The sequence below is a fragment of the Elephas maximus genome, chromosome 3 (assembly GCF_024166365.1).
Source record: "Elephas maximus indicus isolate mEleMax1 chromosome 3, mEleMax1 primary haplotype, whole genome shotgun sequence".
NCBI lineage: Eukaryota > Metazoa > Chordata > Mammalia > Proboscidea > Elephantidae > Elephas > Elephas maximus.
This window is the reverse complement of record NC_064821.1, coordinates 160,062,330-160,078,711: the sequence shown is the minus strand read 5'-3', so window position 1 is coordinate 160,078,711 and position 16,382 is coordinate 160,062,330. Positions and strand designations below refer to the sequence as shown.

Genomic DNA, 16,382 nt, shown 5'->3' with positions numbered 1-16,382 from the left:
CACTTTGAAAGACAAGGGGCACTATCAGGCTTGCACTTTAGAAGGATCGCAAGCAGCCAGAGCGAAACCAGAAGCAAAGTGAATCTGGAGGTTAGGGGACAAGGATCAGAATTTTTTGCAAAAATCCTACAAGAGGTGGTGGAGCCTCACTTAGATCTGAGGCAGCAGGCGTGGAGAGGAGAGGACAGGTGTGAGGGATATTTAAAACCCGTAGCCATCAAGTTGATTCCGACTCACAGCGACCCTATAGGACAGAGTAGAACTGTCCCATACCGTTTCCAAGGAGAGCCTGAGTGATTGAAACTGCCAGCCCTTTGGTTAGCAGCCGCAGCTCTTAACCACCACACCACCAGGGTTTCCAAGGGATATTTACCCAGACCCAGTGCCGTCGATATTTAGAAGACCTAATAATCAGGGTTTGGGACTGAGGGGTGAGAGAATGCAGGAGTGGAGCATGACTTCCTGCTTTCTGGCTCAGGGGATCACGCCTTGGGGAGAAACTCCTTTAATATAAAGAATACAGGGGGATGAACTCTACTTGCTGGGCTTTTTTTTTTTTTTTCCTTTCAAGGTACAGAAATGCCCTTGGTGTGTCTGGCAGACTTTCAGGCACGCGCACGGGAGCATCTGTCCAAGACGACTTGGGATTTTATTGATGGAGCAGCTGATGATGGCTTCACACGGGACGACAACATCGCAGCATTTAAAAGGTTTGGTCTTATGTGTCCCTTCTATTGTTAAGCCAAGATGCACTGATTGAGAGCTCCTACCAGTGCTGGTTTCTGCCCCCAAAGAACACAGTGTACTCAAGATCTAATAATGGGGATTGTTTGGTGGGGGGGGTGAAGGATGGGGAAAAGAAGCCCTGGTTGGACAATGGTTAAAGCACTCAGCTGACAACTGAAAGCTCAATGGTTCAAACCCACCAGCAGCTCTCTAGAAGAAAAGACCTGGTGACCTACTCCCATAAAGGTTTCACCCTAGGAAGCCCTATGTGGCTGTTCTACCCTGTCCTATAGGATGGCGATGAGTTGGAATTGACTCAATGGCACCCAACAACGACAACAAGGATGGGGGGATGGATGAAGAGGGGGTTTATCTTAGTGCTTCTGTAGAACTAGCACAGCTACCATAGTATCCCAGAAACTTTGCAACTTGATGAGATTGGATGAGAGACCTGGAGATCACAGTAACCTGGGTAGGGAGGAGAAGCCTGCTGGATAGACCTCAATCTCCTGAGCTCCTCAGCTTACAGCTTGGAAGAGACAATGTATGGAGGAGAGAGGACTCGGGAAATATGGGGACCCAAGGAGTCTTTGGGATGAAATAAGGCTGATTCAAGGGAGAGGAGCAGGGTTCGGCAAGCAACAGCCCACAGACCCCTTCTGCCTCTTTATGTATGGCTCACAAACTAAGAATTTTTTTTTTTAATGGTTGGAAAAGAAACAAGAATAAAAGTTTATGACAAGTAAAAATTATATAAAATTTACATTTCAGTGTCCATAAATAAAGTTTTATTGGAACACAGCCATGCTCATTCATTGACATATTTTCTATGGCTGCTTTTGCACTACAATGGCAGAGCTGAGTAATCCTGACGGAGACTGTCTGTCCCACAAAGCCTAAAATATTTACTAGTTGGCCCTTTAAGAAAAAGTTTGCTGACCCCTGTGATAGAAAGGTAAGGAGAAAATTGAAAAAATGGGATACAAAATCAACACTTTATTCTGTATTTTCATACTTAATTAGCTCCATACTCCCAAACCCAAACCCATTGCCGGAGAGTCGATTTCGACTCATAGCGACCTTTAGGACAGGATAGAACTGCCCAATAGGATTTCCAAGGCTGTAATCTTTACGGAAGCAGACTGCCACATCTTTCTCCCGCAGAGCAGCTAGAGGGTTGGAACCACTGATCTTTCTGTTAAGCACTGGGCCACCAGGGCTCCTTCAGCACCATACTAGGCTCTTGAAATGTTTTATCTCATTTTGTCTTTGCAAAACTATTAGGAAATTTGTATTATTACTCCCATTTCACAGATGAAGTAACTGAGGCTACCTTACTAAAGTTTGCATAATTCATATTCCCAGGAAATCTTTCTAAGTTTGTATAAATAAGTAATATTTTATGTAAAAACAAAAATCTGGGGGCACAGAGGCTAAATACCCATTAGTCTTAAAAGTGTGTTTTATATACTGTACTTGCCATTTGTGTGTTCCCGTACCTTCTTCTAACACAGTTTTTAAATCAGATCTTTAAATGAATTAACTTTTAGCAAAAAAAAAAAATGATCATTATCTGGGAATTTTTCCTCTTTCAGTGGCTTTTCTCACTTTGTTGAGAATCATTTCTCGCCTGAGAGGGAAAAAAAACAGAAGTACTTTATGCCTATTCTTTTTCTTCCTAGACCTTGTTATGTTGAATCAATCCACTCCAACAAGTGTTGAGAGCCTGTCAGGGAAGCGCTGCTCAAGGACACAGACCTCCATAAGACCAAGGCAGGGCATGGTGGTGGGGGACCATATGTGCACTAGGGGTTCAGAGAAGTCAGGTTAATGTGGAATAGGATGCTGGAGGAGGCTTCCTGGAGAGTTGGGCTTCCAGCTGGATCTATGCGATTTAATCAGCTATTAGCTATATGAGGGGTTTCTGGGGACCCCTCTGGCTAAGGCCTGCACAAAAATCAAGTGTCCCAGGCCCGAACAGCACCTCCGTCCTTGACAGTTAAATTCACCAAGAGAAAACCTCTTTGTTGTCTAGCACAGAATCCGCCTTCGCCCCCGGTTTCTGAAAGATGTGTCAGAGGTGGACACCAGGACCACAATCCAAGGGATGGAGATCAGTGCCCCCATTTGCATTGCGCCCATGGGTTTCCACCGCCTCGCCTGGCCTGATGGAGAGATGAGCACAGCCAGAGGTATGGACGAACCCTGCTTGAGGCTCCCTTCCCAGAGGCCTAGACATTGTAGCGGCAGGCAACAGCAAGATTTCTGTACAGAAGGGGCTTAGGGACAGCAGTCTGGTTGAAAATGGGAAGGATAAGAAAGGGAATGCTTAAAGCTATGTTTGTATAAAATTTCCCCTAAGATTGAGAAAACATCCATTTTCCATAATAAGGAGTGGTCAGAGCGGAAGAGATACTGCTGATAAATAAAACCAAAACTAAGCGCATCATCATCAAGTCAATTCTGACTCATAGTGACCCTACAGGACAGAGTAGAACAACTGTGCCATAGGATTCTCAAGGCTGGATAGAACAACTAGAGTAGAACAACTGTGCCATAGGATTCATCAATATGGAAGCAGACTGCCACATCTTTTTCCCTCAGAGTGGCTGGTGGATTCTAACCACTGACCTTGTGGTTAGCAGCTGGACACTTAGCCACTGTGCCACCAGGGCTCCTTGCTGATAAAAAAAAAAAAAAAATAGGAGGGTGTTAAATCCCACCACACCACCCCTCAGGAGTGAGGCACTGACCCCTCTCACTCGTGCTGTCTGTGGAAAGGGATGCTCAGTGTGGCCCCAAAGGGAGGCCTCTCTTTAGCCCTTCGCAGACCGAGGCTGGGGCTGAACAGCAATTCTCTGAATTTAGGATGAGGAGAAAATCACGGCGTTAGGTCCTGACCCGAGGCGCTGGTAGCTACTCTTACCAAATGTTCCATTTCCCTTTTCCTCGATTGACCCTGTCTTCTTGTTTGACAGAAGTGTCTCGTTCCTACTAGTTTCCCATTCTCTCCACCTCTATCATCACCAAAAATAAATAAAATAAGAGAAAAAGTTGAAAATATTCCTGTACTTCCTTTGTAATCCTCACCCTTATTTTTTTGCGAGGCTCCCAGGGCTTTTCTGTGGTCTTTTCTTTTGAGTCTATGACGCAGGAAGCAATGAATTCAAGGATTCTAGGGCTGAAAGTGACATCCATCTTGATGGGGTTAGAAATCAAGTCTGGCTAGTTTGAAACATGAGCAGTTTACTAAATCTTCATTGGGTGGGCGTGGGGGGAGGATATACTAGGGTGGCAAAATAATGGAGTATATCCTGTTGATGTTGGAAATTGAAAATATTATTTTTTGATTAGGCCAAATTCCCTGTGCATGGGTTGTAGAATGGTAGTGACATTAACCTGTTGGAGCATTTCACTGAAAAGGATTAAAGCAGAAAATGAGAAATACGTAATTCAGCAGCAGCATCAGTGTCGATATCATCACCACCATCATCATCAACCTCATTATCACTAACTTTGTACAGTACATCATTTTTCAAGTAAAAGAATGTTCTCATATCTAGTGTCTTATATAATCTCCCAATAGCCCTATTAAAAAAAAAAAAGTTATTATTTCTCCCACTTTACAGATAAGGCCTAAGACTCAAGGCCACACAGCTAAAAAATGGTAACACTAGCATTCCTCTAACTTCAGATATCATGTTTCTTCCACTACAAAGCTCAATGCTCTGCCCCCTAAATCCCTTCCGCTTCATTAAGGAGATCACAAGAAGCCCACTTCCTGCCTTAAGTCCACAACATGCCCAACATGGTTCTGGGGATGAAATGACATTTCTAGCTGGAAATATTTCCTTCTAGAGTATGGGTATCCTAAGGCAGGTTATACACAGGAGGACCCAGATATCCTAGGGCTTCCCATCTGTCTTGGTCATCTAGTGCTGCTATAACAGAAATACCACAGGTGGATGGCTTTAACAAAGAAAAGTTTATTCTCTTACAGTCCAGTAGGGTAGAAGTCCAAATTTAGGGCGCTGGCTCTAAGAAAGGCTTTCCCTTTCGGCTCTGGAGGAAGGTCCTTGTCATCAGTCTTCCCTTGGTCTGGGAGCATCTCAGGTCCAAAGGACGCGCTCTGCTCCCAACACAGCTTTCTTGGTGGTGTGAGGTCCCCATGTCTTTCTGTTCACGTCTCTCTTTTATATCTCAAAAGAGACTAGCTTAAGACACTATCTAATCTTACAGACCTCATCAATATAACTGCTACTAATCCATCTTGGAAACCCTGGTGGCGTAGTGGTTAAATGCTACGGCTGCTAACCAAAGGGTCAGCAGTTCAAATCCTCCAGGTGCTACTTGGAAACTCTACGGGGCAGTTCTACTCTGTCCTATAGGGTCGCTATGAGTTGGAATCGACTTGATGGCACTGGGCTTGGTTTTTGTTTGTTTGTTTGTTTTTTGTTTAATCCATCTTATTACATGATAGTGATGGGATTTACAACACATCAGGAAATCACATCAGAGGATAAAATAGTAGACAATCATAAAAGGGAATCATGACCTAGCCAAGTCGACAGATAATTTGGGGGGACACAATTCAATCCATGACACCACCCCAGTCCCAGAACACTCCTGCCTTCCAACCTGTGTTGTGTCCTTTGCTTTGCAGCTGCCCAAGCCACCGGCATCTGCTATATCACTAGTACATATGCTTCCTGCACCCTGGAAGACATCGTTACTGCTGCCCCCAGTGGCCTCCGATGGTTCCAACTCTATGTGCAGCCAGACCGGCAGCTAAACAAACAGCTGATTCAGAGGGCAGAATCCCTGGGTTTCAAAGCTTTGGTGATCACTGTGGATGTACCCACAGTTGGCAACAGGCGACATGACATTCGAAACAAATTGAACTTGAAGATGAACCTACTACTAAAGGATCTTCGATCCCCTAAAGAGGTAGGAAAGTTACCAGATTCAATGGATAGGCACTAAAAGGAGGCAAATTCCCTTCCCTCTCTCTTCCTTTCTTCCCTTCTTCCCTTCCACAGGCATTTATTGAGTAACTGCTCTGTGCTAGACACTGGGGATAGAGCAGTTCAAAAAACACATGTGATCCCTGCTCCTCAGAGCTTCCAGACAAACAAAATATAAGATGAAATATTCTCACCCCCAGAGCTGCCCAAATTGGCCCCAGAAGTGTTCTGTCCAAGACTGGAGACCAAGAAATCAGAAATACATAGGAAGGATCTTTGCAGGGAATAGGAGAGTAAACTACTTGATGGCACACTCAGAAAATGATCATTTTGGATGGCACACTTAGCCAAATGGAATATCTGGAGAGGATGCACACAGCCCAGGCCCCACCCCGAGAGCTGAGGAGTCAGTATCTCTGCATATTTAGAACTCATTCAGAAAGCGCCACAGTACCCCATCACACCTGTTTGCAATCTCTGAACTAGATGCCAAACAGCACTTTCCTCACTAAGTCCTACAATGAATGGGATAGAGTGCCCAGGAGACAGAAACCAAACTAAACCAAACCCAAGTCGAGTCGCTTCCAACTGACAGCAACTCATTGGACAGAGTAGAACTGTCCCCCAAAGGGTTTCTAAGACTGTAAATCTTTACAGAAGCCGACTGCCACATCTTTCTCCTGCAGATCAGCCAGTGTGTCTGAACCACCGACTTTTTGGTTAGCAGCCAAGTGCTTTAACCACTGCGCCACCAGGGGTCCTGAGGAGAGAGAAAGCCACAGTAACGTTGAATTCCACTGACTACAGCAGAAAGAGTGATATAAGCGTTTTCAGCCAATAGGCAGCTGCAATACCCAGCCAAGTGGCTCAACAGTTCTACCCATTAACTGCAAACTGGCCTTAAGGTCTCTGGAATCCTTATCTCTGATTCTAGAAGTACATTTGGGTTTATGTACTTAGGGTACCAAGGGTAATTGTTGGGTAATATCTGATTTAGGTTTTTTTTTTTTTTATCTGATTTAGGATTATTGAAGTATTCCTTAATTCTTATTATGCTATGCCTATTTTAACCATAAGACATCAAATTACACACATTTTTCTTATCCGTCTCACCTACTATACTCTGAGGTCTTTTAAAGTAAGGACTGTGTCTTATTCATCTTCGTGTCATCAGGACCTAGAATAATTATTGAGCAAGGATACGACTAATGGTTAATGGATAAACGATTTAAGTAGAAATTCCTTTATGTATATTTTGTTAGGAAAAGGAGCTAGAGGTATTGTGGGATTTTATTGTTCCTCTTTTCAAGCTTATACATGGCAGCTCTTCAAATGTGTCTCATCTTTGGAATGAGTCAAGCAGTTTTGAAGGAGTTCAGGACTCAGGCTCCCTTTCTATTTTCCACAGAGAGATTCAATACCTCATCTCCAGATGACTGCTATTGACCCGTCCATCTGCTGGAATGATCTTTCCTGGTTTCAGAGCATAACACAATTGCCCATCATCCTTAAAGGGATCTTGACCAAAGAGGATGCAGAGCTAGCTGTGAAGCACAATGTTCGCGGCATCATTGTCTCCAACCATGGTGGGAGGCAGCTTGACGAAGTGGCTGCGTCAGTACGTAGGATGACTTACAAGGAGTGAGAAAGAGTGTGTGGGGGTGTGTGTGTGTATCCATAAGCAAGGTACTTTGTGCAATTTGGTACACATTCGCCTCTTCCTTGCCACGTGTGTTAGTATATAGCTGTGCATTTTAAGGGCTTTTAAATCTTAAAAAATAGCCTAGCATGGGTCAGGTTATTTTTACAATCTTTACTATTATCATCTCTAATTCTCACGACAATTCTGCAAGATGGGTATTTTTATCCGTGTTTGAAAGATGGGGTTACTGGAGCTTAGAGATGTTAGGTAACTTGCTCGAGTTGAATAACCACAGTTAATAAGTAGTTAAGGTGAGATTTGATAAAAAGAAATGTTTCAGAGCCCCGAGTTGTCCTGCCTTCTGGGAAAAGTGCTCAGCTTGAAGCTTGCTTGTCTGCATGGATTGTACTCTCATATTTTCTCTTTCTTACAGCACATTCTAGGAAGAAGCAGTGCTTTCCTCAGGCTAATAAATACTGGCCTTTCACAATACAACTAAAACATGCCCTAATGAGTCCTTTGCTAAAATCTACAACAGCCTATGAATCTATGTTCATTATAGATGGAGTTTGAGAGTAGAAAATGAGGAGGAAGGAGGCAGGGAAACAATCTTTAAGTGGGAATTAGTTACTGACTTATTTTCATGGAGATATATAGATTATATTTTTCAACAAGTTTTTCTATGGCTCCTTGACTCATTTTAAGAGAGAAAAGTGGGGGCTTTTCCCCTGAACTTTTATGAAATTTTTTATTATGTAAAAAAAACATGTTCACCACAAATAAGTTATAAAATAAACATAATTCTATTAAAAAAAAAGATAAAATTCACCTTTAAATTCATTACTATCATTAATGTTAATATTTTGGTAATTGTTGCTATCAACTTTTAAACGTAAATACGCCATTTTGTGCTTAAAAAACTATACAGAATATTTTGTAATTTTCTTCTTTTCATTCAGCAATATATTCAGAACATCTTTGCATTTCAATCAATATGCTTCTGTTACTTTTAATGGTTGCAGAGCGTGAACTGTCAATTTATTTAACCTATCTTCTATCACTGAACACCTGTGTTGATTCCAAGAAGCCCTGGTGATACAGTGGTTAAGAGTTCGTCTGCTAACCTGAAGGTCGGCAGTTCTAACCCACCAGCCACTCCACAGGAGAAAGATGTAGCAGTCTACTTCCGTAAAGACTGATAACCTTGGAAACCCTATAGGGCAGATCTACTCTGTCCTATCGGGTTGCTGTGAGTCAGAATTGACTCAACAGCAATGCGTTTGGTTTGGGTTTGATATTGATTCCAATCTTCTACTATTTTAAACAATGCATCAGTGACTATTCTTAAAGCTAAATCATTTGCATAGTCTTAAGTGTTTCATTTTGGCAAATTCCAGGAGGTATAAATGCTATGTCTGATGGTTTATACACTCCAAGGCTTGTGATGCTTGGAGGTTTGAGGTGCAATCACTCACCTCCTCCTCTCCACCAGGCTCTGACTGATAGAAAACAGGCATAGATAGGAATCACAAGCTTGCCTGGAGAGCAATGGGCGTGCCTTCTTGTGTCTCTCTGATAAGGGCTGGATTGGAGGGCATGGCTGGCCTTCTCACCTCCCCATCCCAACTCTTGACCTTATGACCTTAAGAGAAAGTGGATCTGCAGAGCACACACTGAGCTTTCCCACCAGCCCCTGCAAGGACACCCACAAGCCCGCCTCTCGCACACCCAGTAACAGGCAGAACAGAGAGGACAAAAGAGCATGGCAGGCCCTGGGCCATCCCCACTGTGCTTCTAGAAGGGAACAGAAAGCAAAGACGAGCCTACCCACACACGCAGCAAATAGGGTAAAATATTGGCTTTTGAAATAGAGCAAATAAAAACATTATACAAGTAGTGTCAGGCTGTCGTTAATCAATTTAGCCAGTCACGTTCCCTTGGAGAGCACTGAGGAATGAGTGAAAAAGAAGCAGACAAATTCTCCCCCTCACTTCCTCAACAGAGAATGAGTGTTAGCAGAACGTCTCTTTCATACACTCTAAAGAAGGGGCCAGAGAGAGAGGACTTTCTCTTACTCCATTACGGCTGATCAACATGCTGTTCTCTCAAGTTATCTGAGCAAATAACCCAACCCAAGGTCATCCAGGGACTGGGAGAGGCCTAGTGTGAGGCAGTGAGGCACTTTGCCTCAGGCTCAAGACTTAAAAACAAGACTTAAGGAGATGCCAAAAACCTCAGTAATCAGGATCAGTAATTTTTAATGCACTATTTTAAAAAGCAAAGTTTATGCAAAATATCCATGTTGAACAAAATATTTGCATTTGAAATAAAGATGGGCTCCAACCCTGTACTTACATAACCCTGCCTCACGTCACCTTAATCTTGGCCCTGTTTCCAATAAAACTTTATTTGTAAAAACAGGGTACCAGCTCACAGGCCAAATTTTCCCAATTTGATTTTTTTTTTTTTTTAATATTGCATTAAAATATTTGCCTTGATTACAGAGTTTTTTGGTACTCCTTTAAATTTTGTACCCAACCCCATCTGGAGCAATGGAGAATGAAGAAAACCAAAGGTACGAGGGAAAGATTAGGACTAATGGACCACAACTACCACAGCTTCTAACAGACTGAGTTCAGCACAAATAGACGGTGCCCGGCTACCACTACTGACAGCTCTGACAGAGATCACAATACAGGCACCCAGACAGAGCCGGAGCAAAATGTAGAACAAAACTGTGACTCACACATACACACATAAAAAAGACCAGACCTACTGATCTGACAGAGAATAGAGAAACCCCCAGAGTTTGGCCCCTGGATACCCTTTTAACTCAGTAATAAAGTCACTCCTGAGCTTCACCCTTCAGCCAAAGATTACACAGGCCCATAAAACAAAATGAGACTACAGGAGCACACCAGCCCAGGGACAAGGACAAGAAGGCAGGAGGGGACAGTAAAGCTGGTAATAGGGAACCCAAGGTTGAGAAGGGAGAGTGTTGATGTCATGGGGTTGGCAACCAATGTCACAAAACAATGTGTGTATTAATTATTTAATGAGAAAATAATTTGCTGTGTAAACCTTCATCTGAAGAATAATTAAAAAAAACTTTTGTGCCCAAGGCAAGTGCCTCATTTGCCTCACCCTATTCCAGCCCTAATTTTTTATTTTTATTCCAGCCCTGTGATGGGAGTGACTTTTTGAATAAAGTTCCCAGCTCTGTGAGGCTCCATATCTAACACTCTCCTTGGACTTCCTCCTGGAACCAGGGGGGAGGATAAGTTAGCTGCAGTTCCTAGAAGGAGCTAATGAATTTCCTGTTCTGACCTATCAAAAATTAACTCTAAAGCCACATTAGACCCTAGGCTGAAAATTCACTCCCTCTTCTACTTCTCATTTCAGATTAATGTCAGCTCTATTGTCCAATACGGCTCACTAGAAGAGCCTGTACAAATACATTTATTTCTTTTTCACAACATCATAGAAATAGCTTAAGTAATACCATGCTGGGAGAATAAAACCAAAACCAACCAAACCCACTGCCGTCGAGTCGATTCCGACTCCTAGCGACCCTATAGGACAGAGTAGAACTGCCCCATAGAGTTTCCAGGGAGTGCCTGGCGGATTCGAACTGCAGACCTCTTGGTTAGCAGCTGTAGCATTTAACCACTACGCCACCAGGGTTTCCGGGAAATATAAAACTACCTCTTATTTAGATACGAATTCCTTCCAATTATTCCAAGTAAGTCAAAAACTCTCAACTCCTTCTCCACTCGTAAATTAAAGTATAAAGTTCTTTTCTCCCCGATTCCTTATCCTGTTCGGCCTCAGCCAAAAATCTCATTCAGGCAGCATCTGGGTTCCTTCAGCAGCAGAAGGAGCCCTGGTGGTGCAGTGATTAAGCGCTCCAGTGTCTGGAATTGAAGAGATCAGAGAAGAGGCACAAGATAAGAGAAACCAGGCCAAAGTGATAAGCTTGTTTGGTTTTGCCTTCAAAAAACTTGAACCTTCCTTTTAAGATCTTGTTGCTACATTCTATCCCATTTCTCTGATAAGCCAGGAGGGAGTCAGGGACAACTTGGTGAAATTCAATTCCTAAAAAAAATGTGCAATTTAAAGACACACACACACAAAAAAATGTGCAGCCCAGTTACACAAGACAGGCGGCAGCCAGGAAGGATTGGCAGAAACCATGGTGGACTATACTTGTTTTGCCAAAAGAGGCAGTGCCTGGGCAATAGAGAACATTTCTAGAAACAGAGTGGAAGAAAATTAAAAGTCAAAATTTACTGGAAAAGGTGAATGTTAAAGTGAATATGATAAGTAGAAAATGTCCCCTTCAGAATATAAAGAAGAACCACGCCATCCTCCCAACCTGTAGACAAAGAAGTGAGTCGGAGAGAAGCTGGACTCCAGTGAACGCAGGAAATTGCAGGAGGGAGGGCCTGCAGAACCCCCCTGGGCCTTCAGAAGGGAGCTGCAGTTACTTTAGGTGGACACCAAAGAGGGCAAGGACTTGTGAAGGGCGCGGCCCCAGCCTGGGCTTCCTGCTCCTACGCCATGTTGTGAGGGCACTTCCATTCCTCGAGCCTCTCAGAGTCACGTGGGAATCCCAGAGCCACGAGTGCATTTCTTTTTCAGATTGATGCCTTAACAGAGGTTGTGACTGCCGTGCAAGGGAAGCTTGAAGTGTACCTGGACGGTGGCATTCGAACTGGCAACGATGTACTGAAGGCCCTAGCACTTGGAGCAAAGTGCGTTTTTGTTGGCAGACCCATCCTGTGGGGTCTTGCCTGCAAGGTAAGAATGGCAAAGCTAAAGTCAGCTGGAGAATACAGACCTTCTCATTCATGTCCATGTTTTCCTGTGGATTCATCTTCAAACTTAGCAGTTTTTCCAGGTGCCCCAGATTCCTGGATGCTAGTTACACCTCACTCGCATCTTCCGGTTGCCCCTTCAGACTTTCAATAGCTCCTACCCCATGTATTTTTCTCTTTGCTCTCCTTTGTTCACAACAGAGTTCTAACTTTCCACAGATGTTCCCCACCAAAGCTTGGGTTACATCCAGAATTCAGATTTGGCAGATGGTCACAATGTTCCTTCATGACTCTTCCTCTGTCTGTCCCTCTCTCTGTCTCTGGAGCAGGGTGAACATGGTGTTCAGGAAGTTTTGAACATCTTGAAGAAGGAGTTGCGCACCTCCATGACGCTTACAGGTAAGTTGTGTACCCCCCTTGATTTGGAGCTTAAAGTGGGAGGTCTGAACAACTGGAGTGGTTGTCCCTAAGCTCTAGTTAACCCCTTCTCGGCCTGGTTCCAAAAAACAAACCAAACCATTGCTGTCAAGTCAACTCTGAATCATGGTGACCCCACGTCTTACAGGGTAGAACTGAGCTGTCAGGTTTTCTTGACTGTAATCTTTTTACAAAACCAGATCACCAGGCCTTTCTTCCGCTGTGTCACTGGGTGGGTTCGAGCTGGCAACCTTTCAGTTAACAGCCTACTGTAGCTGTCCAGAAAAGAGAACATGGAAGAAATACCCCAGAAAAGGATTATGCACGCTTAAAATGTGATACACCTGCTGTGAAAGCAACTGTGATTTCAGATTACAGGAGGAAAGAAAGAGTCTCGTGTTACTCTGCCTCACTCAGATCACACCAGGCATGGTGGCTGTGGTTCTGGGTGTCTTAAGAAATATGCATACACTGTGAAGAGTCAAAAATTGTGTGAAAGAGGAAGGGAGGAGAACTGGGAAGATAGAAATTGGAGAAAAGGAAGGCACACCATGGCCGATGGAGTATTGTCCTGTGTAACCCAGACAGCAGGACAAACACTAATGTCTCAAAGTTACAAGCATGTAGATTTCAGCCCCAAAATGAAATTGTAAAGTAGTATTCATGAAATCTTCTAAGTTTTTAGCAAAGGCTGGGATCCCAGGGATCCCGTAAAATAGTGGATCTTAACCAGTGATAGTACCTCCCTGTCCAAGAGCATTTGGGTTTTGGTTTTGTTTTGTTATGATTTATAATTGTCACATGGCTATGGGGCAGGTACTAAAGGTACTTAGTACCCAGAGGCCAGCGATGCTAAATGTTATAAAATGCTTGGAACAGTCTCCTAGTGAAGAATTCTCCCACCCCAAATGTCAAATAGCCAATAGCTCTGTCTTCGAGAAACTCTGCTGGTGATTGCAATGGTAATTCAGTGCAGTGTGAGGGGGCAGGCAAGGTGAACTCCCAATAAGACCTCCATTTCCTCCTCAATTCTTGGAATCAAGATCACTTCCATTCCATCAACTTAGTTTCACAAATGTTACTGAGTATCTGCCCTATGGCAGGCACAGTACAACATGTTCAGGTCTTCTCAAGCCTGGTTTTGATCTGATGTTTAGAAAAGTATCTCATACTCAGTGGCCAAGTTGCACATTATCCATTGAAGCAGCAGACTCAAACTTTTGCTCTTGAGCAGTACAAGCTAGAACACTTAGGCCAGCGTTAATGCCAGCGCCAGACTCATTTCTACCGAGAAGATGAACAGAAGCAGTGGCAATGGATCATGGCGTTCAAGTTCAAGACCAACAACGGTTGTTGGATGTTGTCAATTCTTACTCATAGTGACCCCATGTGACAGAGTAGAACTGTGCCCACAGGGCTTCCTTGGCTGTAATCTTTATGGGAGCAGATCACCAGGTCTTTCTCCTTCGGAGCCACTGGTGGGTTCATACCAGGCACCAGAAACTTTTCGGTTAGCTGCTGAGCACTTAACCGTTGCACCACCAGTTCTCCTTACTAGCCAAAGCCTATGAAGATAAAACAACAAATGACCCAAGGTCATTGGGTCATTGAGTCCCTCTTACGGAGGAAAGGATGACACAAGTGTGAACAGATACCACATTGGTGTATTTTCTCCCAGTCAGTTGGGGGAGGGATAAGAAGACCTATGGGCTTTTGTGGGTTCCAGGAGGCTAAGAAGACTTCTCGTGCTCCCCCAAATATTTTCTCCCATCCTGAAATGATGTCTGACCTTCTTTTAACAGATGCCTGTGGAGGGAGTTCATAAAAACAAAGCTTTTTTATTCCACCAACAGCTTACACTTACCAACCACTGAGGTGCAAATGACAGCTAAATAAATCTTTTTCTGAGATAGTGGAAAGCACCCATTTTAAAAGGGGACAGGGTAAAAGAAAGAAAAACACAGGGTTATGGACAATTTTATCCCTGATTGTTTAAAAAATATTTTTAAGCCTTTAAAAAAATTAATACTTTATTTCTCATAGCAGTTTTAGGTTTACAGAAAAATTGTGCAGAAAGTACAGAGAGTTCCCATATCCCCAGGTAAAAAGTTTCTCCTATTATTAACATCTTGCATTCCAAATACTGTCCCATCGAGTGATTTCGATTCATAGCAACCCTGCAGGACAGAGTAGAACTGCCCCACAGTGTTTCCAAGGAGCAGGTGATGGATTCAAACTGCTGACCTTTTGGTTAACAGCTGAGCTTTTAACCACTTTGCCCCTGCACCACCAGGGCTCCAACAAGTAGGATAAGTACACAAATATAACTTGGTGTTTATATGTGAAGAAACCAAAACTAAACAAACAAACCTGTGGTGTCAAGTCAATTCCAACTCGTAGTGACCCTCTAGGATACAGGAGAACTGCCCCGTAGAGTTGTCAAGGAGCGCCTGGTAGGTTTGAACTGCCAACCTTTTGGTTAGCAGCCATACCACTTAACCACTACACCACCAGGATTTCCTTATATGTGAAGAGTACTTCAAATTATCCCAAATTGGAAGCATAATACTTTGATGCAACTATTGTTGTTGTGTGCCGTCAAATCGATTCCGACTCTTGGCGACCCTATAAGACAGAGTAGAACTGCCCCATAGGGTTTCCAAAGCTGAACTCTTTATGAAAGCAGATCACCAGGTCTTTTCTTCTGCAGAATGGCTGGTGGATTTGAAACTCCGACCTTTCGGTTAGCAGCAGGGCTCCTTTTTGAATGTACTATTGAGATATTTTTACGTAGTCTAAATATCACTTTTATTAAAAATGTAACCAAAGATTGTCAGCTGTCATCCTCTGTGCCCGTTGAGTAGGTTGGCATGCTTTGAATCCCCACTATATGTGTGTGTGTGGTGCCCCTTAGCATTGTCCTCTGAGTGTGCCTGGATTAAAAGCAACGACACACCAGTGTCAATAAGCATCTGCACCCACTCTCCACTAAAAGCAAACAACAGTCCTCGGGTAAATGGCTGACTCCAGGGCTAGAACAGGGAAAGCACAAGATGGTCCATGAATAACTTCTTGTCCCAGAAAGTAAGAAAGTACTTGAAAAATGTTGGGAGCATGTCCAAAGGTCCTAAGATCCACCCTGAAGGGGCTCCCACTGACAAAATATAGGACACTTTGAGCAACTGACCACTGGTTTTCCTGGACATGGCACAGGCTTGTGAAAGAATTCTCAGTGCAATCAGGATTACCTGATTCATTCTGTGCAATTAATCTATCAGGGGGAGCACAGAGTTTGAGTCAGGCTTGTTCTTGTTGGATCACCCCAAATCTTGATGTAGTGGATTACTGGTATTTAGAGAAATGAACTTTCTTTACTGCTTTGTTCTTTAGGCTGCCGGTCAGTTGCCGAGATCAATCAGGACCTGGTCCAGTTCCCCAGGTTGTAAAGAAAGAAAGCTAATGACCAGACTGCGGAGGTTGCCCACAGGAAGAAGACAAAATCAAATACGGTGTTCAATGCCACCCTCAAGGGGCCCCAACCTACCCAACAGCTCCTCCTCTTCGCCCTCACTCCTCCAGCCCCCCATCTTCCTCAAATGTGCCTGCCCTTCTGGGACTCACTAGCTTTGATATGTTGTTCTCTGGCTGGAAATCCTCCTCACAGGAAATAATAGAGTTGAGGGCATGGGCTTTGAAGCCATCCGGACATGTGTTTGACAGTCAGGACTGCTGTTGACAAGCTGTGTGACTTGAGTACATTTTTCAATGTCTCTGTGTTTCTGTGCCTTCAACTGTAAAATGGGAATTATACTACCT

General features: G+C 43.6%; 1 protein-coding gene across 1 annotated transcript; it reads left to right on the top strand.

Moving 5' to 3' along the window:
• The first annotated feature begins 579 nt into the window (after nt 1–579).
• HAO2 (hydroxyacid oxidase 2) lies at nt 580–16,012 on the top strand. The gene is made up of 7 exons (XM_049879957.1): nt 580–710; nt 2,767–2,918; nt 5,390–5,673; nt 7,099–7,308; nt 11,974–12,132; nt 12,479–12,548; nt 15,957–16,012. The coding sequence occupies exons 1-7, from the start codon at nt 580–582 to the stop codon at nt 16,010–16,012; spliced, it is 1,062 nt and encodes a 353-aa protein (XP_049735914.1).
• Nucleotides 16,013–16,382: the final 370 nt, after the last annotated feature.

Coding starts and splice junctions, on each gene's coding strand:
- HAO2 (XM_049879957.1), top strand. CDS start 580: ATGCCCTTGGTGTGTCTGGCAGACTTTCAGGCACGCGCACGGGAGCAT. Junction 711..2,766: donor AACATCGCAGCATTTAAAAG/GTTTGGTCTTAT, acceptor TGTCTAGCACAG/AATCCGCCTTCGCCCCCGGT. Junction 12,133..12,478: donor TGTGGGGTCTTGCCTGCAAG/GTAAGAATGGCA, acceptor TCTCTGGAGCAG/GGTGAACATGGTGTTCAGGA.